Source organism: Nipponia nippon, unplaced genomic scaffold (genome assembly GCF_047370975.1).
Source record: "Nipponia nippon isolate SJK-2023a ecotype South Korea unplaced genomic scaffold, ASM4737097v1 scaffold_19, whole genome shotgun sequence".
In the NCBI taxonomy this organism is placed as follows: domain Eukaryota; kingdom Metazoa; phylum Chordata; class Aves; order Pelecaniformes; family Threskiornithidae; genus Nipponia; species Nipponia nippon.
In genome coordinates this window covers 4,516,465-4,539,346 of record NW_028262335.1, presented here as the reverse complement: position 1 = coordinate 4,539,346, position 22,882 = coordinate 4,516,465, and the positions used below count along the sequence as shown (strand labels likewise).

The following is a 22,882-nucleotide window of genomic DNA, read 5'->3' as shown; positions in this document are numbered from 1 at the left end:
CAGAAAAGAAGATGTCAAGATTTCTGGGCCGCGCGTGGTGACTTGCGCAGGGTAGAGTTCTGCCCCTGTTAACTCAGATTCAAGATAGAAATGACTGCGTGGAGTCAGATCAAAGATTCACCTAGCCCTGAATCCTGTCTTCAGCAGTAGCCATAGCAGGTATTTAGAACAGAAGGGTAAATCAACCATGTAATCATGTTCTCTCAGTGTAGTCTTCCAGGTTCTGAGAGTCTGTGCCATGGAGGCTTTCCTAGCCAGGGTGGTAGCTTTTTACTAGACCTTGATAGCTTTTTCTTTGAATCTATCTTAATGCTTTTTGAGTCTGTGTAACTTCAGTACTGACAGTATCCTGTGGCAGTAAGTTAAACTGCTTAATTGTAGACAGACTGAAAAACTTTCTTGTAATGGAGAATGTTGGTTGAGGACAATACAATTGAACCAATCTTTATTAACCCTACATTTCAACACTGTCTCGGATGTGCCTTGAAGTTTGGATTGTGGGTATCAGGGATAGTTTCCTCCCAACTGAAGTGCTCCATCATTTGGATGCAGTAGGATTTGAACAAGTATTTTGATAATGAAGATGAATTTACTGGTGAACATTTGCTGAAGATAGATAGTAATATTTACCCTGAAGGCAATAATTTTTGATCATTCTTCTTCTTTCTTATAGAGTAGTGTGTCCTTTAATCACTAGATACACAAGTAGTTAATGAGTTTTTATTTCCTTTGAGAAGAGGACTTTCCCAGGACTGCAAAGGGTTCTTTAAGGTTCTTGGGTACACCCTTTTCTCTGGAATGGTGTGTACTGAAAGTCAGTGTGATATGGCCCATCACACTTGTGGTAGTTTTAATATTATTGCTAATGCATTGTGGCAGCAAGGGTTGACAGCTAGAGAACCTAGATATGTAGTATATGGTAGCTAGCTTATGCTGAAATCTAAGTAGCTGTATCTTTACTGCTAAAATTATCTTTGTTAGGTTAAGCCTAAGACATGTTGCAACCAGATCTTCATTTTCGTATTGGCATCCCTACTTTCTGGGAAGAAAACCAAGTAATGAAAACAAATATGTTTGTGCACTTCAAAAGAACTGCTTCAGATGACAGAAACTTTTGACTAGGGAGACAGTGTACAGGTGCTAAGTGTATTTCCAGTTCTGTCTTTGAAGTGACAGCTTTCGGGGTGGGAGGGTGATTGCAGAGCAGAAATTGAAGTTATCAAACAATTCTGAACCACTCTAATTTTATCAAAATCTTGAATGCAACGGCTGTAAGTAACTAAATTACATTTTTCTCTTTAGAAAACACTAACAAGAAGGATAACTTGAAACACTCTTGACCCCTTCGCCTTCAATTTCTTGACTGCACTACAAGCAACCAGAATGTCGGGGGCTTCAGTGAAGGTGGCTGTTCGGGTCCGGCCCTTCAATTCCCGAGAAACCAGCAAAGAATCCAAATGTATCATCCAGATGCAAGGCAATTCAACCAGTAAGTTTATTTTAATCTCATAAGGGAGTCTTTCCCTCTCCTCTCCCTTCCTGCTTAATCCTCTTTGTTTTGTCAGACTAAACTGAGTACTGTGTACATTATATCATCTAGACTTACTCTTTTAGGGAATCTTCTCTTCTGAGGCTGGCATTACACACTAGGTTGTCTCTGAATTTGACTAGAAAGTCTAAATCACAAGTATCTTGATTTTGATGCAATTTTTTATGGTGTTTGCTTGTGGTGAGTTGAGAATTCTACAGAAAGATTAGAATACCAAAGTGAAAACATTTTTGTTTACTTCAGTGTGTGTGAATATTATGTGGACTGATGGATACAGGGATACGTTGCAGACCACCATGTGGTAATTGTTGTGGTGTAACTCCTGCTTGGGTCTGGTGCTTTAGTTCTTGGTGTGCTTATTCTGCAGTCTGTGCCTTTGCTTAGGAGCGTAATTTGAGTGAGAAAGCTGAGGGGAAAAGGATGTCAAGTTTTATGCTTTCCAGATTAGATGTCTAAATGACGGCAAAAGAACAGACTGTATAAAATCATCTTATTTTCTAACCAATTAGAAGCGTTAGGCTTCTTAAATAATTATTGTGGGCCTAATGTGGAGAAGGCTTTTCTGTGGGAAACTGAATATGGGCACACCATTTACTTATTTATTTTACATGCTTCTTAAGGTCAAGGCAGTATTGATACCGTTTGCTGCAGTGTCATTGGTCATGTGTAGACTAATAGCTAGACCTATAAACTGCTCTTCTTATGCTAGTTTTTGGTTGTTAGGTAATCAGGTAGAGTCACCTTGTCTATAGCTGTAGGAAGTAACGCTGCAAGAGCACTGAGTTACTTCACTGTCTGATTACTCGGGTATTTACTCATGCTTGTTAATACAAAGGAGGTTTCATACAGGCTCCTCCCTTTTATTAGCTGAGGTTGTACTTCAGCCTGCTTCTGCAAAGGAATTTAAGTCCTGGTTGTGGTCATTTAAATTACATACAGTGTTTATGGTTTCATTGGAGGGGAGGCATCATACAGATAGAGGTTGCTTTTCAGTGCAGTAAATTCTTTCCTTCAGACCTTATGTGGTATATTACCCAAAGAAACTTTTTTTTGGGGTTGGATTTCACAATTTGCATTTAAAATGGGGGGAGCGGCGGGGGGAAATGTGTAGAAGTCATCTTATGTAGAAGCAGGTGCTTGTATCCCAATGTTGCCTGCCAACTTTCAGGCCAAACTAGTGTAGAATGGAAGAACTATAGACTTCATTAGATGGCATTAGTTATGGAACTGTCACCAAGCTCTGAACTACAGCAGCAGCACTGGGTGCCACTGTAATAGATTTTCTTGCTGCTGTCATGACATGACAGCAATAATTTTAGACGCTTAAGATTTTTGAACTCCGGGAGCCTGTGGAAACAGCTTGTTTGTGGTACAATGACAAGGGTGACCAGTGAATCTCTGGCAATCTGACTGCCTAAGTTTGAAATGTGGTGTAGACAGAAGACACTGGTTCTGTTTCTGAATGCTAAAGCTGCACTACAAAGACACTTACATTTTCAAGAAACTGCATCAGCTTTCAAAAGGAGAAAAATACTTCCTGATTTATCCAGTTGGAAATTTCCCTACAGCTTTTGTTATATTTTGTGCTCTGGAAATGTTCTCGTCTGTAGCCTTCTATTTGAGTCCTGTGGCTCTGATACAAGATGGGTGATATGACAGATGGTCAGGTTTAAGTCATCAGGGGCCATTACAGACTGTGGGAAAGGAATAATCAGTTGCAATAGCTATACGTTCTTACAATCTGTGGACTATTTTTTCTCTGTGTTTCCCTCTTAGAGGAGAAATACAGAAGAAAGCAATAGACAGAGGAGTAGTTTTACTCGTTGAACAGAAGAGGATCATAAAATAAAAGATATGAATAAGGCATTGTTTGGTGGGGAAAAAACCTGAGCAGAAATCTTTTATCCAAAGAATCTTCCTAATGAAGTTGTCTGACACACTTAACTTCAAGCTGAAATTCTTCCCGTATGCTTTTAGGCTACATGTTAGATTTGGGGCCATAAGTACTGTTGCTATTTCTGCTGAGGATTCTTTCTTTTTCCTGATCCCTCAGTCTTTGCAGCCTCACAGTTATGTTATTGAACTCCTTATTATTAAAGTCTGAACTTGTTGGCTAAAAGCTAACTACAGAAAGTGACATTAATGTAGCTGACTCTCGTGTCTCATGCAGCAATTTCAAAATAAAAAGAATTCAGTAGTAATTCTAGCCTATGGAGTTCCTGCTTCATACCTTCAAATGTGCCGGTGAAATGATTAAGGCTTAGATATCTTGCCTTTGAGAACGTTATTTTTTCATTTGTGCACTAATCAAGTTGACAGGAGGCAAGTCTGAGAGGCTGGTGATGTGTTGGGTGGTGACTATTTTAAGGCTCCTCCGAGATGGTTAAGGTTCCCTTATCTTGGAATTAAAGCCTAATGGACTATTGTGATGAACAGGATTGTTGACAGTATGAAGTCTGATAGCTAAGAAGGGATTTTTGACTGTTACTTGAACTTTAATTCTTTATGTATTGATTGGCCAAGCTACTCTACAAATCCCTTGTGGGTCCTGAGTTTAAACTTTGTCCAGGTCTGAGTTTTGTAAATGTATTGGCTGATACAGGCAGAGGCTATATTATTGTGAAACTGAGGCAAAGTGCTTAGGATTATTTTAAGGAAAACAGTGTACAGATAATAAAGTATATCACAGGTGTACTCCATTTATGTTTTTTTTTAACGAATGTATAAAAAGAAGTGTTTTTTGACATCCATAATGAAGTATATTCTTGAAGTCGGAATGCCACCAGGGCTGTTGCCTGACACAATGCCTTTGTTTGTCAGTTTTTGTGTGAGCTTGGCTCTTTACAGCTTTTGGGGTTGCCCGTCATTCACAGTGGGCTTGCCGGCAAAACAAAACATCCTCCTGGGTTAGAAAGCTTATTCTCAATTTTGTTACACAGTTTAGCTTTGCCTTAGAAGCAAAACAAGTGTAATTTTGTTGTGGACTTGAGGTCTTCTACAGAATTAACTTGTTATCGTATCTGGCTTTCGTGTAATTTCTTTCAAGGCCTTTAACCAGGAGCCACAGTAGATCTCCATCTTTTATCATTTCTCAGTGTTTAAAAAATTACAATGTAGCTGAATACTATATAGGTCTTAATCTCAGTAAAAGAGAGTTCTTACAAAGGTCTTTAACCCACAGTGTTAAGAGCACTTACTATGAGTAATTGGGACTTCTATTTTTGTGTTGGACGGATGCAAAATATGGGAATTTTGAAATCAGTACTTCAAACATATTATTTGTCTCTTTTTTTTTTTCTTTTTTCTTTTTTTTGGTCTATACTAAGATGACAAAGCTAAATTTTTTTTTTTTCCCCTTTATGGTTGTAAAGGTATTGATCTGCAGTAATACAGTATCTTGCACTTAGAGAATTGACAGTCTTTGTTTTTAAAATATATATTGCAAAAATGAAATTCTGCAGTCCAGCTGAAGTCACATGTGCTGACTGCATTAAGGGGCTGGTATGTTGGCAGAAGGCCTGTGCTGCTCAGATGATATCTAATTGCAGATGGTATCCATTTGAATGATACTGCCAAAAGTTCTTCAGTGGAAATGGGAGAAGTGGGGGTAGGAGAATAGAAGATAATAGAGGAATTCTTAAAGACAGGAGAAGTTATAAGCTGCAAAATCCTACTGCTTAAGTTAATTTGGGAATGCAAAACGCTTTCCGAAGAAGAGGTAATGTCACCATCAAATTACTCATTTAAAAACCCTATCAAAACAGTAACTGAGTGGGATTCGTTTAAGAAAAGACCATCCTTGCATTTTATTATTGTTGATGTAGATATGATGTTAAGAAAGATAAGAATTGTTTTTAAAAGCACCCACTATGCAAGTGGATTCACTTGACCTAAATGCTTTGTTCTCATTTGGAGTTATGTTCTGAAGGGCATATCTATATTGCCCGTTGTACAGAGGTCACTAGTAGATATGAAGGTATGCCTGTAAGTCTCCTGCACGCACGCCCGGTCAGGACTAGGCATAGTATAGCTGTGTTTGTAGCATTGCCCATAGTGCAGTCAGCCGTGCCAGGGTTCCTGGTGAGAGAAGGGAAAAGTTAGTGGGCTCTGAGGACTTCTCATATTGGTAATTAAGTCCCTAGGGTGATCCCTTTGTTAGCAGTCCTTGCTATTGGTTAGCTTGACACTGCCTAATGTATTGTTTGTTTCACATTCTGCTTATTACAGAATATTTTCAAGTGAAACTTGGCATTGGTGGACTTCTAAGTTGATTTTTGTGGTGGTGGTTTATTGATAAAATTCCACCTTATATTGAAACAGCCTGAAACTTCTGAAATAACACTTTTGTCTTTTCCTCTGAGATAACTTTGTTTGTCAGTCTTTAAATAAATTTGAAAATTTATTTTCTTTAAATTACCGGATAGGTGTTTTATCATGCTCTAGGTCAAACTCACAAGCAGCTTTTTGAAGTGAATATTTCAAGACTAGATCATGGTTGTCAGCGTATCTTGATACAATATGTTCTGTCTTTAACTCCTGCTTTTTCACTTTTTTGTTCAGAATGATTTACATCAATGCATCTTATCCACAATGTATTAATTGCTTATTGTCTGTCCACTCCATAAATTACTGTTTTTGTGAGTGGGAAAAAGATTCTGCTGTGTAATACATGAGTTGAAAGGTGAGCTATAGATCTAAGAGTATTTTGTGTGTCAGTAGTTCTTGTACTCATTCTTGTATCAGGTTTTGAAATGTAACAAATATAAACAACGTTGGCAGCTGCTACCTTGGATTATTGAAATGAAAAGCTAAGCTGTTCTGTGCCTAAAGACTTCCCTAGTGTTTGTGTTTTTTTCTGGTTTTTTTTGTTTGTTTGTTTGGGGGGGTTGTGGAAGTGATTTGATAATCATCTGTCTGTAAATAAATAATGCATAAACAAAACCAAATGAAAATGAAGCAGAGGTTCAAGCTAGTGGCTACAAGACAGCATTTAGATATTCATTGCTAGCAAAGAGTCCAGCTAGCTTATTCTTTAAAGAGCTAAGTAACTATGTAGAAAACTAAACTAATGAAGCAGGGAAATAAGGAAGTATCCTACTTGGAATATGTCCTCTGCAAGTGATGTTACATTAATTGTGCACTAGATGAGTGAAAATAGGTTTTAGCATCTTGTGGGTGCCAGTGACAGAATAAAACAAAGTTCTCAAACTATATTTCATCTGAGATTATTGTATATTCTGGTTTGCCATAAACCGTGTTCATGTAGAAATGCGTCTGCAGTCTAGACTATCTTGGAAGATATGAGTGCAACTGGATCCTCAGGTTAGGACTGAAAATGACCTATTTGGATTTTAACTCAGCAATAGTCTCTGTGGCTCGGTAGTGTTGGAAGGTTCTTTTGTGGGCTGCTTAAGGTATTGGATGTTTAATGAAAATAGGCACAGTGGAGCGGTCCCATCTGCTGGTAACAATAGTCACAGCTGCTTCTGTAGACATATGGCAGCTAGGTTCTCAAGCAGGCATCCTTGGCATCAGAAAAACTTCGTAAGGCATTCCGAAGTTAATTTGTAGAGGTTGAAAAAAAAAATATTTTCCTTCTAATGGTCGTTTGTGTTTTGTTTTGTGTTTTTTTTTCTCTCTAAGGTTTCTAAACCTCTGGTCTAGACCTAAACATTTAAATTAAAAAAAAAAAAAATAGAAAACAATCTTATTTAAGTTCCTTTTCTGTTTGGGTTTTTTTCTTTAATTTTTTTCTTTTAAGATGGGTCATGCTTTATGCAGTTGTTCTGGAGCAAAACAAAAATGGGTGGGAAAGCAGGACTTGATTTATGGTGCGTTTGTCTAAATTAGTGATATTTGAAATACAATACTAAAATTGCTGATATTTGAAAAATAATACAAAACTATTGAAAGGTTCATAGACCAAGGTAACCTCAGTAATTCAGCCAGTACTTTATTGGTATACATTGGCAGGGGATATTGTTAAATTTTGCCTTTTCCATTGTTACATAGCTGTAGAAAGGAGTAACCTCTTTCAAAGAAGCTTAATCCTAAAGGGGGAAAAACAAAAAGCATGGTTTGCTGATCTTTTTTGTTCTGATCTAATTTTTAACTGTTTTCTGAATAAAAAAGACACACTGAATGGAAAAGAAACCCTATTGCGTGTGTATGCCTTCAGGAGAACAGTAAGGTGTTGTGTGGTTGGTTGTTTTTTTTTTTTTCCTCCTGCAGTAGTATCCTGTAAGCATAGTTTGGATAGTTTCACTAAGGAACTTGTATCATGGAAATAATCTTTGGTCTAAATTACTGATGAGAAAAGTCCTTATGAGAAACTGGCTTTTATTTAGACTAGCACTGAGTACATGTAGATAGTAAAGTAATGGGAATTCATGTAGCATATGCTACACAGGTAGAAAAGGCAAGTGAAAGAGTTTAATGCAGTCGTTTTACCTAATAACTTTACTTTTTTTTCTTCTCTTGATGAGACATTTTCAATGAAAGTATAGGATAGGTAGGAGGATTCATTTTTGTAGATAGATTTCAGTCTTGACTCTCAATCTGTCTGCTGAAAATGAATAATTTTAGGTATCTCAAAAAATAAACGTACCCCATTTCTGATGAGTTGTGCCTGTCAAAAAGCTTTGTTCTTAAAGCATGTCTTGAGTAGTGTTTTTTCCACATACAGCTTGTTTTTCTTTTTCTTTCTTTCTTTATTTTTTTAAAGCGTTTCCAATTTTTTATGCTTGCATCTTGCATGATGAGGTTGTCTCGGGAAAATAAACAGCAATGGAGGAAAGTCACTTAACCCCTACCCTGATTTTCTGGTCTGTAAATCCTCGTAACTGTGGTTAAAACTAAATGAATGCTTGTCCAATATTGCATTCATGGTAGATGTGTTATCAAAACAGGCTATTTTATGGGAAGATAAATTGTCTGTCATGTGGAGGATGCATGAGTTGTCTTGCAGTTGAGGTTGAATTGGGAACTGGTTTGAAAGACAAGTCAAAGAAGTCACAATAGTAGATTACCCAAGTTCTTCTAATGACTGTCCTGCTACCAATTACTACATTTGTTGCAAGTCCTGTAACAGGCAGGAGAAGGCTTGAATGCAAGTTTGTCTCAAAGAGAAAATGCAGACAATTGCTGTTCTCTTTAAATAGTTGTTCCAGGAGTGGAGTTTGGTGGGGAGTGGTTTTTGCTTTTTTAGTTTTTTTTCTGATAGTACTGGGTCATTCTAGGAGTGGGAGTCATAAAATGGTAACAGAAGTAATGCTGAATGCAGACAAGCAGCAAAGACTGTACATATGAACATTAGAGCTCTTTGTGTTCTGCAGGGTTAGGGATTTCTGTTGCTTGTCCAGAAGTCTGTCTTAATCACTGTCTCTGAATGCCTTACAATGTTGACAGTTCATACGTTTTGTTACAAGTCTTGAATATTTTTTTTTTTTGAGAAGAAAAAAAATACTGGAATTTTTCTAGGTGCTTGGTTTTCCTTCTAAAGCCTTGCTCATGATTGTATAAAAATAACTTGAGAAGTGTTAATTCTGCACACTGTTAAAAAAAAAAAAGAAAAGGAAAAAATCTGTTTTGGAAGATGACTTCGAGGAGGTGGGAGAAGATGATTTTTAAATGTTAGAGGTACAAATAATGGGCCTGGAGCAAGACCATGGGATGGCTAGGATGTTCCAGCTAATGTTAAATGCAGTCGGACTACATTTAAAAAACTGTTTTGGAGTTAGTACAGAACTATAGTAGAGAGAGATAATATTACTAATGAACCCAGAAGAGTGTTCTGTCAGTGGTGAGTAAACCATGTGAAATGCTGCCCCTTCAGAATTAGTGCCCACTGACACACGCTAGGGCTTTAGAGCTGATTCTTTTTATCAAATGCTTAAATAATGTGCCACCTTTCAGTATGCAGGCAGAAGTAAAAAAAATGCAAATTGTCAATGGCAACTACTTTAAGAATTGGATATTTTTACTACATGAATCCTTTAAGATACTGAGGCTGGCAGAACTGACTCCCCAGGATTCCAGTGCTGCATGATGTCCTCTTAATGTGCTGGCATGTGTCTGAGGATCAAAATGGCCTTTGGAGAAGGCCATTGGCTCTTGGAGACGTAGTCAAGTAAAAGCAGGGGATGAAGGGAGATACTGTTTTATCTGCCTTGAAGCAGAAAACACGCGAGGAAAGAATTCAGCTCAACTCCAAATGCTTAGCCAACTACATACATAGACCTGATATGCATCTTCTGCAATAGGACATTTTCAGGTAATCAGTTGACAATGGAAGTTTTGGAATGGTTTTGGTTCAGCTTTTCAGGTAGGTAGAACAGTATGGTTCGACTAGCTCCCGCTTGGTGCAAAGCCTGCTGGCATGCTGTTCTCCCAGAACGCCAGCTGTAGAGATGGTATTTATAGCACTTGGATCTGTTAGAGCAGCTGAGGATGAGAGTGGCTTTCTAGCAGCTTCTGTGAGCAAGCATTTGCTTTTCTCTGGTGCTATAGAGCCTAACTCCCTCCCCCATCCAACCTTTCTCCCAGTACAGGGTTGAAATTCCACAGTGGGGAGAGAATCCGGTTGAATTCCAAATGAGCTGTTCTTAGCTTCTACTTGGTTTCCTTCCCTTTTAATGATTTGAAAAATGCAAACAATGCTTTGAAAAGCAAGCGCTGCTTTACAAGCTGGAAGTGTCCGTTTCCCTTCATTTATCTCTTGTAATAACAACCCTGAAAGTCTGTCTTATAAAAACAGTATAGCCATATATCTGATTGCAATGTATGCCTAGGAAAGAAGCCTGTATTATACGTGTCTTTGGGGTGTTATTCACGTTCCAACAACTAAAGAATGCCTGCTCCACCCTGCTCTCAGTAAGGAACACGTTCTCATTGTTGTCATTCCAGTCTACAGATGGCGCAGATATATTTTCCAGACCCGTGCATTTTAAGAGACTGTATTTTTAATGTTAATTTGGTCTTGTGGAGTCAATTCTGAAAGCCCCAGCTCTTTTATATAGGTTAAATTGATTATTCAGACATCGTAAAATAAAACTACTGCTTATATTAATTCAAATAGAGTTCAAAGAAGGCACAGAAATGAATTATTTGGTATTTGTTTCCCTGAATGTTATCCCTTCCAAAGTTCTGTCTAGACTAACATGTTTTTTGAAAATTTCTGCCTATTCCTTTACCAATGATTAATGAGAATAACCGTGAAGACAGGACAGTGCCTTTTTTGCTAGCTGTTATCTCTTTATGTATTGGCATTTGGTAGGAATGTGTGCTCTGTGTAGGTTACTGCTGCCACTAGGAGAGTTACTGAGGCTGATGTGAAGCCTCTTTTGTGAGATGAAACCTCATTTTATTTCATATGGAGAAGTTAAAGAGGCTTTGTGCCTTCAGCATTGAGAGATAGGAATGGAAGATGTAAACGACAGAAAGCAGGCTATATTGCACAGGCTATATAAATGGTGGAAGTTGTTTCCCCAGTTCCATACCTGACTTTCACCACTATTGGGTTTTATTTCTGATTGGCAATTGATAGTTTGTTGTGGTGTTTTTTTGTTTGTTTTTAATATTAATCTGTCAGTCTGGTCCCTCCCCCCGGGCACAGACTGTATATCAGCTAATCCCAGGATTTAGCCCAAGTTAATTCTGTCTGCTGGTGTTTATCTGAAGGGCAAACTGCAGTTACAGTTCTTCACTGGAGCACCCTACAGTGACTAATATGTGGCATGTCTGATGGCAGGATGCCCTGCAATATGACTCTGATTGCTAACAGAGGTGGAGCTGTTGAATCTAGTAACTTGACTTTGAGTGCAATAAGGGATAAGAGAATAATTTCAGTTCTTACCTCTTGTGTGCTTTGCGCTCTGTCTCTCTGTTCCAAGAGCTTATTAGAAAGAAGTGCTTGTATCCCCAGATGCTGAACTGCAGATAATTTCTAACCTGCAAAATTGGTGTCATGCTGAGGAGCAGTGCTCATTGGGATGAAAACAGATTAAGCTTGGACTGCAAATTCAGTGTCGTTATAATCTGACATGATATTTAAGTGGTTAAGTAGTTTTGGTCAGTCTTTGTGCCTGCAAAAATATTTATGTGGCTGAGTAGATGGGAGTGGAATGAGGGGGCTGATCTTGGCTAAGCTTGCTTGCTTTTTTTTTTTTCCTCCTTTCTTTTTTTCTCTGTAGCTTCCCACTGTCTTGTTTACTTGGTTGGTTTTAATGGAGAAGGGAAGTGTAAGTCCAGAAATAAAGGCTTGAAGCGGGAATGTGTTTGTGTATATGTTTAGGAAGGGGTGAGAAGACAGAATGTTGCTTCCAGTTGAAAGTAGCCCAGAAAACTATAACTTTGCATCAGTTCTCTGTTGTGCTCCACAGTCTGGTTGTAACTGTAAAATAAAGTGCATATTTGAGGTGTGCTTTTTGAATTTCAGCTTCAACAAATCAGGATTGGATTGTAAGGCAAAAAAAAATAAAATTAGATGTCCACAGTGACAACAGGAATGCAAAATAATACATATTACAAAATATATAGGTACTGTTTCAATAGTAAAGTGGTTTTTCAAAGTTTGCTAACAGTTTTTGCTGAAATTAAAAACTAGCAATGAATTTGATCTCATAGATTTGAAAGGTTGAAAGTGTATGTTATTTTTGTACTAGCTGATATAGCGGATGGTGGATGGTTTGAAAAATGTTAATTAAGGAACAAGTAGGATGGACTGTGGAAGTACCTTATGCCAAGAAATGAAGTTGCCTATTTAAGTAAGGGCATGTTAAAATCCAAATGTTTTGTGGAGATTGGTTTGTTACTGTTGATACAGCACATCTAAAATTTTAATTCCTTCAATGATTGTGCTCCCACTTTCTCCTTATCTTTTATTAGGCTGTACTGCTCCTACTTTACACTTCTCCTGTACAAGGACTAATTAGTTAAAGTATGTGGGTCTTACGTAATGATACAAAATTTTAGATTATTTGGTGTGAAGGAATTTCTTTTAAAATGGTTGGTTTCCTTACCTTTTGGTCAGTGATACATAAAACTCATATATTTGTAGTTACAGGTATCAAAAGACCACACCAGAGTTAAACAGCTAAGCAGCTAAAAAGAATTGTTTAAATTATTTGAGCTTCAGAGAATACGTGGATTACTCCTGGTTAGAGGCACCTCAAATGCTGTGAAGCAGCTCTGTATGACTTACTATATAACTGTAAGGAGAAATAAGCTTTTAAAATGCAAGCTGTGTCTCTAGGTTGGGATGGCAGTGGGTATTAAATAAACTGCTTCAAATTAAATGGTAATGCTGCATAGCTGTTCACACAGTGCACTTTTATTTGAATTTTGTATCAATTTATGACATGTAATTACTTATTGTATTTGCTTACCAAGGTAGAAAACTGATGTAAATATGATGTCTTAAGGTGAAGCATATTATTAAAAATTTCTGGAAATTCATAATTCAAATAAAGAAAGGGAATAATACAGGCATTTATCTCCCTCAACCAAATCAAGAATTTGTAGAGTATATTTTTAAAATATGAATATTCCCATGCCTTTTTCTCAGCCTTCCATTCCAAAGGTAAATGATGGATATTAACCCAAGCTGTGGTTGCTGCTTTGATCCCGGAAGAGTTTTTAGGCACTGCAGTGGGAAAATAGTATCTTCGATTTGTTTCATCCTTTCCATGTTTCTGAGCTATGTGTGTAACCTTTTTCAGTGGCAACAGTATAGGAGATGGTGATTTTGTAAAATATCCCTTCCAGGTTCTGTTTGATGCAGAAACCTTAACTTGTGGAAAGCTGAAACATTCCACATGCCCTAAGAAGTTGGCTCTTGGTGAGGAAAGGGGCCTGAAAAAGGGATGGAGTTTCTCAGAAACTGGCTGCTTAGGCTAACTCCAACATTCAAAGTTGCTACGATGCCATGCTGATAGTAACTAATTATAGCTGCAGCACAAAGCCTTAGTGTCAGTTTGCAAACAGAAGAGTTAATTGCCACATTGGACCTTTGAAATAGCAGATAAACAAATTTATTCTGTAAGATAAAAAGGCCATTAATGTGTTCTTGCTGTGGTCGTCTGCCTTATTGCCTTTCTCATTTCCTGAGGCTCTGTAATTAAACCATTAGCTTGTGTACCATGCCGTGAGTCTGCTGTGGTGAGAGGGGATAGACGATGACCTATTTCATGATCCACTAATACAATTCATCTTGGCCTTGCATGGTTTAAAAACCAAACAAAATAACTGAAAAGCTTTTAGTGTTCTTATGGGTATTGGAAACACTGGAAACAGTCCTCTTACTTTTTAATTCTCTTTGTTTCCTTGTTCAGCTAAAAACACAGCTTGCTGTATAACATGGTACATAAAATCAATGTTGCCCACTCAGTCTGATTTCTGCATATTCATTCCTTTTTTTTTTTTTTTTTTTTTTTTCCAATTTGGCATCTGAACTTTTAGGATAAAGCTTACCTGTACTATAAGAAGTCATTTAATTTCTTCAGAAATATCCATTAGCTTCCTTTAAAAGTAGCTAGATTTCATGGATTTGCTTGTCCCTCCAAAGAAGATGCTTGGTGCAATAGACACCTTCAAGTTAGGTCAGTTACTTCAGTTTGAATTCCTGGTTTCTTAGCTGCCTCACTATCTTCTTTCAGGTGTTTTAGCTCACATTATTGCATACCTGATCACTTGATTGAAACTCGGACCGCATCAGCCATGACTGATGCTAGTAGCTACCCACTGGGTGCTCAGTGTTCCAAATGAAGAGGGTTTCAGTCCAATTGAAATCCATTGAGGTCGTAGTCTTTATATTTTTCTCAATCAGTCAGCTCTGCTGGATTCGTTTGTAGACAGAGTGAGAACTCTGTTAAACCAGTGATTCTGAAAATGGAGGATGTAGACTCTGTGTAAGAAACAGGAATGGGGATAAATAGACTTCAGGCTTGGACTAGAAGCTGAGCGAAAAATCTGTGTGTGACTGTATCACAGTAGTGAGGGACAGCATGCATAGTGAGGGACAGCATGCAGAGTTCCTGGCAGCCAGCAGGTTTTCTCTGACCCATTCCTGCTGCAGAGGAAGGTTTTGGCCAGGCAGCTGCATTCCCAACCTCTGACAGAGCTGCCTTCTTGCACGTTAATCTCCTGTTCCTGATATGCTTCTCAAGATATGCTTTGCAAAAACATGCATCCTAGAAAGTAGTTTTCAAAATAGTCAGTTGGACATGGAACTTAGTGGGAAGGAGCTGAGGAAAGCCTGTCTAAGAAAATAACAATAATAATAAATGGCTTTAAACAAAAATTAAATAGAGTGAAACCACTTGCATAAATCATGGTGCCTGAACTTCACTCTTCACAAATGTGATGGATCAAATTTAAGATTGAAGCAAGTAGGATGAAGCTGTAATGGCAAGCTTGTAGTGCCTTTCCAGACACTAAGCCTGTTGCATAGCTAGAGATCTTGTCTTTCATGGGTGGTCAATGTGCCTTTATGCACAGTGAGCTGAGTGGAAAAACTAGCTATTCTGATTAAATGTTTGGCTGCTTTGCTTTCTTTTTGGAAGTGGTGGACTTTTCCTAGAGTTTTTTAGTTTTTTTAAAAACAATTAATGGGAAGCGTGTATTTTCCCATCAAACCTGGTTTTGAATAATACTGAAATTTGTGCTGCTTGTTCTGTTTTCTGTTTCTGACACAGAAGAATCTTAGAAGGCAATTTAACTCTTGTTTCCTTGGAGAGACCAAGTGCGGCTTTGCCTTGGCCAAGAGAAATGTCCTTTTTGCTTATAAGCAACAATATAAAAATGGAAAAGAAAAAACTGATGAATACTTGCTGTTGATTCTAAGAGGAGACAAATCAGTCATGCCATGAGGTAAATAAGTGAGATCAAAGCTCTCTTTTGTGATTGCACTTGCACCTTAAAGTAAAACTGCACGGATGTGACACCCAGTAACCAATTTATGTTTTTAGATTGTGGTTAAAAACGTGTTTCTTCATCAGCAAAGATGTAGCTAGGCTTCTGCTTGTCTTGATTCCTTTCACAGTTTGTCAGGCTAGGAGTTTCACATTACCAGGACAATGTTTCAAATGCCATGTACCAATAGAGGTAGCTGCTCCTCTCTTTCCCTAGCCATGACTCCTCTCACAAGAGTAACTATCAAGTTTGGGTTAAAATGATTTGCTGTTGAGATTAAGCAACAGAATGTATATTGTCAGGAGAGGTGCTAGTGATACTTTTTTTTTTTTTTCCCCATTTATCTGCTTAGAATTGTGTTATACAGTACATAGGAATAGGTTCTATTTATTGCTGCTTTTTTTCTGCTTTTAATGGTTAGATGACTTTCCCTTGAACTTACAGCTCAAAACAATTGAAGAAAATAATGTTGTTAACCCCCAAAGGTTGTTACATTGAACTAATGAGGAGATTGTTTTCTATATGTACTGCTTTTTTGGGGAGGAACTTCTGGGTACAAAGCATTACTTCTTCCTTGCCTTTCAGAGCTTTGATGTTAAATAATTAAATGAGAAATGAGAAGTTGTTGAATTGTAGCAGTCTGGAATACACTGACAGGAAAGAACTGATTTAAGTTTGGGGCAGGGGAGTTGTCTTCTGGGATCTGTTATTTGTTCGCTTTTAACTTTAGAACTGGCTTAATAGTGCATGCTGTAGATGTACTGCTCTTCAGTCAAAACTAGTAAAGGGAAACTAAAGCCATATATGATTGCTTAGGTTACCAGTTTGTTATGTGTTGATGCCCACGTTGCTATCCAAAGCCACAAGCATTTTTGCCATTTGATACTGTACTTGGTGCAAGGCATATTATTCATTGGCTTTGCATGTCTGTCAGCTTTTATAAGGCAAGAATGTCAGCACAAGGTGCATCCAAGTGAAATGGAGTTGGCTACAAGAAATAGAGTAGCAACTGTTGCTATTTGCAGTCCAGACAGTGACTTTTCTCCGCACTGTAGTTTTGGACAACAGCCCTGCTCAGGGACACAGCATCTGATAGAGGAGTGATTTAATTTTAATGGGCATTCTGTAACCACATTTTCAGAGATTTTGGTGCAACGTGGTGTTACGTTCATGTTTGAAATGGTAAGAGATGTGGATGTTATAATTTTTATTTATCACAGAAGGAAAGGGAAAAGCCCCTGTCTTCCAAAGCATAGCCTAACTGGCATGGATATGTAAGAAATAAGCATCCTTTGTTTAGGATGACTGGTATCAGGGTGTAAATCATCCCCAGGAAGACTGTTACCACCTTTGTATAGCTTCTTTCTTTGTAGGTTTTGTTTGCACGTATCATAATTAGTGTATCGCTCCCAAAGGCAGATTGCTGCTCTAGGTGCAGATGGGTATGTGTAAATCTAAGGTGGTTTATCTAATTTTGATAGCCTCAGGAGTATGCCTTTTTACAGTCCTTACTTACACAGATGGTGTTGAAAACAGCTGCTGGAAATAATAGATTTAAGTATTTCCAGCACTGTAGTACTGAAAAGAAGAAAGCAGTAGAGATTCACTTCTGCAGCAAGAGCCGTGCTTATAAATTACTCTCCTTGGAATACAGAAACTACAGACATCCCATATACCATTAAAAAGACAGCTGAATGCATTGTGTATTACTCCCCCCCAGGCAAAGGTTATGGGAAGCTGGTTTGTTGCTGGGAAAGAACAAAAAAACAAAACAAAACAAAAAAAACCAACCCAAACCAATGACCTAAAAGGTATCTGGAAGAGCTTTCATTAATTGTGGGGAATGTGCATGTGTGGGTCAAATATTGAAAGAATTAGAGGATCTGAGAAAAGGAAAAGAGCATAAAATTACAGAGGTACTGATATGAAGAGAACTTTTTTTTTGCAAAGTGTGTTTATTCTGGTATTTTTAAAGTGTTCAATGACTTAACTCACCTGAAGATTCTTAGATTCTTATATATGAATACCTTGGAAAGAAAACTTAGTCAAGGATTGCAAGAGCTGAAAAGGCAATTGCAGGTCAGCTTTTTGAATGGGACTTATAAAGGCTGTAACAGAGGAACTATACACAAGCATTTTTTCATTCTGGGGGTGCGTGTCTTTGTGTACTTCATCATAGCGCCGTTATATATCATATGGACGTTCCAAAGAGAAAAAGTACACAAGTTGGTTGGGGGGTCACTGTGGGATTCAGTGGCTGTATACAAAGAACATCTACCAGTAATTTAGTTGGATCAATTAATGTCAGTCCTGTTAAAAACCTGTCTGTAGGCTTTGTGCATGTAAAACAACATTGAAATAAACTATGCAGGTAATTGCTGAAATGTCTGTAGATCTAACTTTTTTCATATCTTCTTCCATGCCCTGAAAATACTGAGCTTCATAAATAAAATCCTTCTGCAATGAGCTCTTGTACTGTGTAACATGTATTTCAAAATAGACGTGAGTTATGCTGCTATGAAATCGCTAGGAATTCTTGAACTCTTTGTGTTTTGGATCTTCCTTCTTGCTAATATCCCTCGACTCCTAAAAGCCTGTCCCATTCTAAAAGCCACGGGACCAGGATGACCTACTTCTGGTTTTCTGTCCAACAAGAATTTTGTTTAGCAGCAGCATTCCTTCTCGGAATTGTTTTCCTTGACTTATTTCAAATAAGGCCTACAGAAATGTGATGTCAGGAAGCTGTGAGTCTCTTACTTCAATCTTATTACTCCTGTGCAGTGTGGCAACTCTGTGAATACTCAGATGCACAGATTAAGTTGAGGGTCAGCAAGCTCATTAATTATGCTCCAAAATGTTAAGTTAGCTAAGAGTTTGAATTTTATTTCCTGTAGGTATTATCAACCCAAAGAATCCTAAGGAAGCACCAAAGTCCTTCAGCTTTGACTACTCTTATTGGTCCCACACATCGGTAAGTTCTTTTACAAGAAAAACTTTTTTGTTGTTGTTGTTGACTGGCTTGATTTAACTGCATTCTCTTCTTCTGATCATGCTGTCCCTGTCAGATGTTTCTGCACTGTCTCTCTCACCCTCATTCAGGTTAAAAGCTTGTCATTGTATGTTGTCTTTTCCTGTTTGGGGGAGAGCAGAAAGCAAAGCTCCTGGAGTTTGATAACAAGTTGTGGATATTTGAAAGAGTCCTTAAAATATTCTCCAACAATGTTCTGCTCTAAGTATTTTAATGATATGTGTGAACCACAGTTAATTCAGTTTTGCTCTTAGACAAGTGAAAGTTGCTCAAGTTCTTAGAGTTCATGGAGAGATGTGGTCTGAGTTCCCTTGGCATATCTGGAAAAGAAAGTAGTGATCCGTGTTTCTCATAGCTGCCAAAGCAATAAACTCTCATCTAGCTCCTCTGCCCCACCCTCCTGCAAAGTGGTGCTAAGGTCTTGCTGACTTCCAGTAATTGTTCTACAGCAGAACTGTGTTGTTCTGCCCTCTACCCCTCCCTGCCTTATTTTCTCAAAAGATATAAAAAGAAGCTATAATGCATTTCACTAAAAATAATTTTAGTAACTTGGATGCTGCAAATAAGACTTAATATTTATGAGCAAAGCTGTGGCCAACAAGATTGTTTTTATGATGAAAAACTTGGATTTGTGCAGCTCTTTTACTGAATCCTCCAGAGCAGCCATGCGAGTAGGTTACAGGATCAGTCAGAGGAACATTATGAACATAATTCCTGAAAACTGGCAGATACAGCAATATCAAGGAAAAGAACTGGTCTGATAAAACCTTGAGCCCAACATTAGAATATTAGCACAGCTAAATTTGTCCTGATTCCAGGAGCAACTAACGTTAAAATCGAACATTTCAGGAAGAGAGAATGCTAGATTAAGAATAGTATAGTCACATGCAATGTAGTGACATATTCCTACAAAAGCAAGTTTCAGTGGTGTCTTGTCTGTGCAGTCTCTTCTGGTTTGTGCAACATAAAACATCTGTGTATGTTTTATATATTATCATCATTATATTATATTTTATATATTATCATCATTAGTATGATAATTTTTTCAAGTATGTTTACCAAGGACTTTCCTAGTTAATTGAGAGATGACATCAGAAAAAAAGTGCAGAAAAGAGCATTGAATCCAGCTTTCTGTCAGTAGTTTTGTATCCTGTACCATGCCTGGAGCTGCATCTTGGATTGCCTCTCCTGACTGGATGTTGGAGTCTGATCAGTACAGTGCCTGCATGCTAAAATGCACTACTTACTTAAAAAATGGAGAATTAATTTCTACAATTGATGAAATTTTGTTTTGAACAGGTTCTGTATTTGCCTTGAGATCTGGCAAGTGTATTCTCTTTGACATCTTTAACTTGTGATTTTTTTCATTGCATGTGCAGCGGTGCCTCTTTTCAATATGTAACAAAGTTTTCAGTTGAGCATTTGAAGGTGATAACTTGCTTTGTCGTTAATACAGGTTTCTATCACTGGATGCATCTGCAGTAGAGTTTTTGTTTGTTTTATCACTGGGCTAAATTGCTTTAAAGTAGCTTTTTTTTTTAATATTGTATTTCAGTTTTATTGCTAACCTTGAGTTAGCCACAAAAAATGTTCTGATACATTGTCCTTGACCAATTCAGCTACTTGCTAATTTGAAATATGTATTGACATATTTAGGGATTTTGTAGTCACCAGTGAGGTTGTAAGTGATTAGACAGTGGAATCAGAGCGCTGTAAGAAAAACTTAGTAATTTTAATGATTTGTGTACATTGTTAAGCTTAAAAAAAAAAACTGCAACAAAATAAACCTCAGCAACTTTTGCTTCTCTTTTTCCCCCTGCTACCCTTCAGAGCTCTTGTCAAGACCAGCCACTGTGGGATTTTTGTAGCTTCCAGCCCTTTATTAATTTGTATTGATTCTCTGAACTTTACTTTTGTTTTTTTTTTTCCCCTGCCTCCCTCCTCTGAATCACCCTGAATCTGGTTTGTCGGTGGTCTTGAACGAAACCTTTCCAGTAGTGTCAACAATGTTCACAAAACAGAATTGGTTGGTTTCTTTGTGCAGATTGTTTCCTCACCAGTGATGGAGTGGTCCTACAAGGGCTGTCATTGTCATTCTTCTCCAGCTGGTACTGCCTTGGGAAAAAGCTGTGTGTAAAAATGTGCTACGTTTGCCTCTTCCCAAGGGACTGACCCACAAGATAAAAGTAGAAAAACACCTAGTTGCTTTTTAAAATGTTACTTGAATGATAGAACACTATATTTATGCTGTTTTCATGTCTTTTCAGCCTGAAGATCCCTGCTTTGCATCTCAGAACCGCGTGTACAATGATATTGGGAAGGAGATGTTGCTGCATGCCTTTGAGGGCTACAATGTATGCATCTTTGCCTATGGACAAACTGGAGCTGGGAAATCCTACACAATGATGGGCAAGCAGGAGGAGAGCCAAGCAGGCATAATCCCCCAGGTAGAACAGAACCCAGAAAGGGGATTTGTTTTTTATAGCGTGTTCAGACACATGCTTGCTGATATGCTCTTTTTATATTGCAATAACGCTTAACAGAGAACCACAGCTTACTTCTGAAGTGAAAGAAATCTGCTGGGGAAAAAGAGCATTATAAGTAATTTTTCCTCTGTTACTTTTTTTTAATTGCGCTATACACTCTGTATATTTTTCTTACATCCAATTTCTCTACTTCCCCAACAAACTAGTAAATGAAGATGTCTTATTCACTGGGTTTCTTGTCTCCTTCTCTGACTTTAGCTAGGACAGCACTTAAGCACTTTGTATTCAGCAGGAATTCAAAAGGTGGTATTACTGATGAACATGCCAGAAACTTTTTGTGGAAACAAGTTTCCCAAAGCTAAAAACTGAATAATATGTGTTGGTAAGAAATGAAGTCTATCAAAACATTGGGAAAAAGTATATAGGGCAACTGAGCACAGCCCAGTGTTATTTCCCCCCCTGAAATTTGTTTTTGACATTTGCCATGAAATTTTAAGAAGCTGAGATACACCCCCAGCCCCAGGAAATTTTGGCTGACAACAATTTATGCTGTCATCATGAATTTAGCATTCTATAGCTGTTGGTTGTGTGGCAGTTGTTCTAAGTGCAGGCCTTCCTTAGTGTGTAGGCGCTGACAGTGAACCAAGTTTGTTGGAAGATAGTGCATTCCTTCATTCCCAAAATAGAAATCTGAGGTTGGGTTTCAGTTTTAATAAATAAATACGCTGAACAGCTTGAATCCTCATTCTGCTGCAAGTTTGCAGTAGACATTGGCCCTGTGCCACAGGTGTGAAATAGATGACACAGAGCGTTGTTCTCTGTTAATAGCGTGGGCATATGTACTGAAATAGGTAGCAAGTGTTCTGGTGATTAGCTTAAAATAATGTTGGAAGAGCTAATGCGATGAAGGACAGAATTGTTCTATCTAAGATTTCTGATTTTATTACAGTAATATAAAGCAACAGTGCAACAGGTGAAACGAGCTGAAGATCTGTGATGAGCTTCATGCTAAAATTTTTTCTTGTAATCTTGATACTCCTATTTGTTTTTCTGACACCTCAAATACATACAAATTAAACATTGTCCTAAAAGAACCCCAACTTAATAATGCTCCTGTAGATTTAATAATGCTCTTGTTATCTGCTACAGTTTTAAAACAAAATCATTTCCCTCCAACTTCACTGGGAGGCCTTCTCATAAAGGTACAAAGTGAATTATCTGTTCAGAAAGACCTTGTTGAATCTGTTCTTTCTTGTCACATATACAGAAGGTACAGCACAATCATATTCTAAGTAATACAGGTTGTTGACATTGAATTTTTATGTGTTGGCAAAATTCCCTGTCTGCCAGTCCCTAGTATGAAACTTTATGATATTTTAACCATGTGTTGACTGAATACTTCAGAGTGCATACTTACAAAATTGCCTGTATTCTTCATAATCTGTTTATTTTCCATACAGCGGCTTTTAGATATCTGTTCCAGAAACCTCTTTCTACTCTTATTCCTCTCTGTACCCATGCTTTTTAATCTCCAAATATATATCCATGGCTTGCCCACTGTTCATTTTTTCTTCCTTTATTATCTTAATTTTAGGTCTCTCATTTCAGTTACTTGTAGACAAGCACTCTTCAAGCAGTAGACTGATGATACTTTAACTGTCCTTCATATGAAGATATTGTTAACAAATTTTGAAATCATTTCTGCCTATTGATTTAAATCTGAATCGTGGGACTTCAGCACATCAAATAAAGAGACTATTGTTTTTATGAGACTAGGAGATGATTAAGGACTTTAAACATTCCTTTTGAAAATTATTACTTCCAATTTCAGTTATTATAGGCTTTTTCTAATTTTATAGTACAGAATAATAATATTGGTTAAACCTAGAACAATTGTTGAGGTACTAGATA

At 37.7% G+C, this 22,882-nt stretch overlaps 1 protein-coding gene across 10 annotated transcripts in view; it reads left to right on the top strand.

Annotated features, from left to right (window-relative positions):
- The window catches only part of KIF1B (kinesin family member 1B), a 96,984-nt gene that overhangs the window by 4,284 nt on the left and 69,818 nt on the right, over positions 1-22,882 (top strand). For all 10 annotated transcript variants that reach the window (XM_087755268.1, XM_009460939.2, XM_087755262.1 and 7 more), the window contains exons 2-4: positions 1,303-1,489; positions 18,352-18,428; positions 20,753-20,932. In XM_087755268.1, the coding sequence (XP_087611394.1) occupies positions 1,384-1,489; positions 18,352-18,428; positions 20,753-20,932 (363 nt within the window). In that variant the 5' untranslated portion in view covers positions 1,303-1,383. The remainder of the gene's footprint in view (positions 1-1,302; positions 1,490-18,351; positions 18,429-20,752; positions 20,933-22,882) is intronic.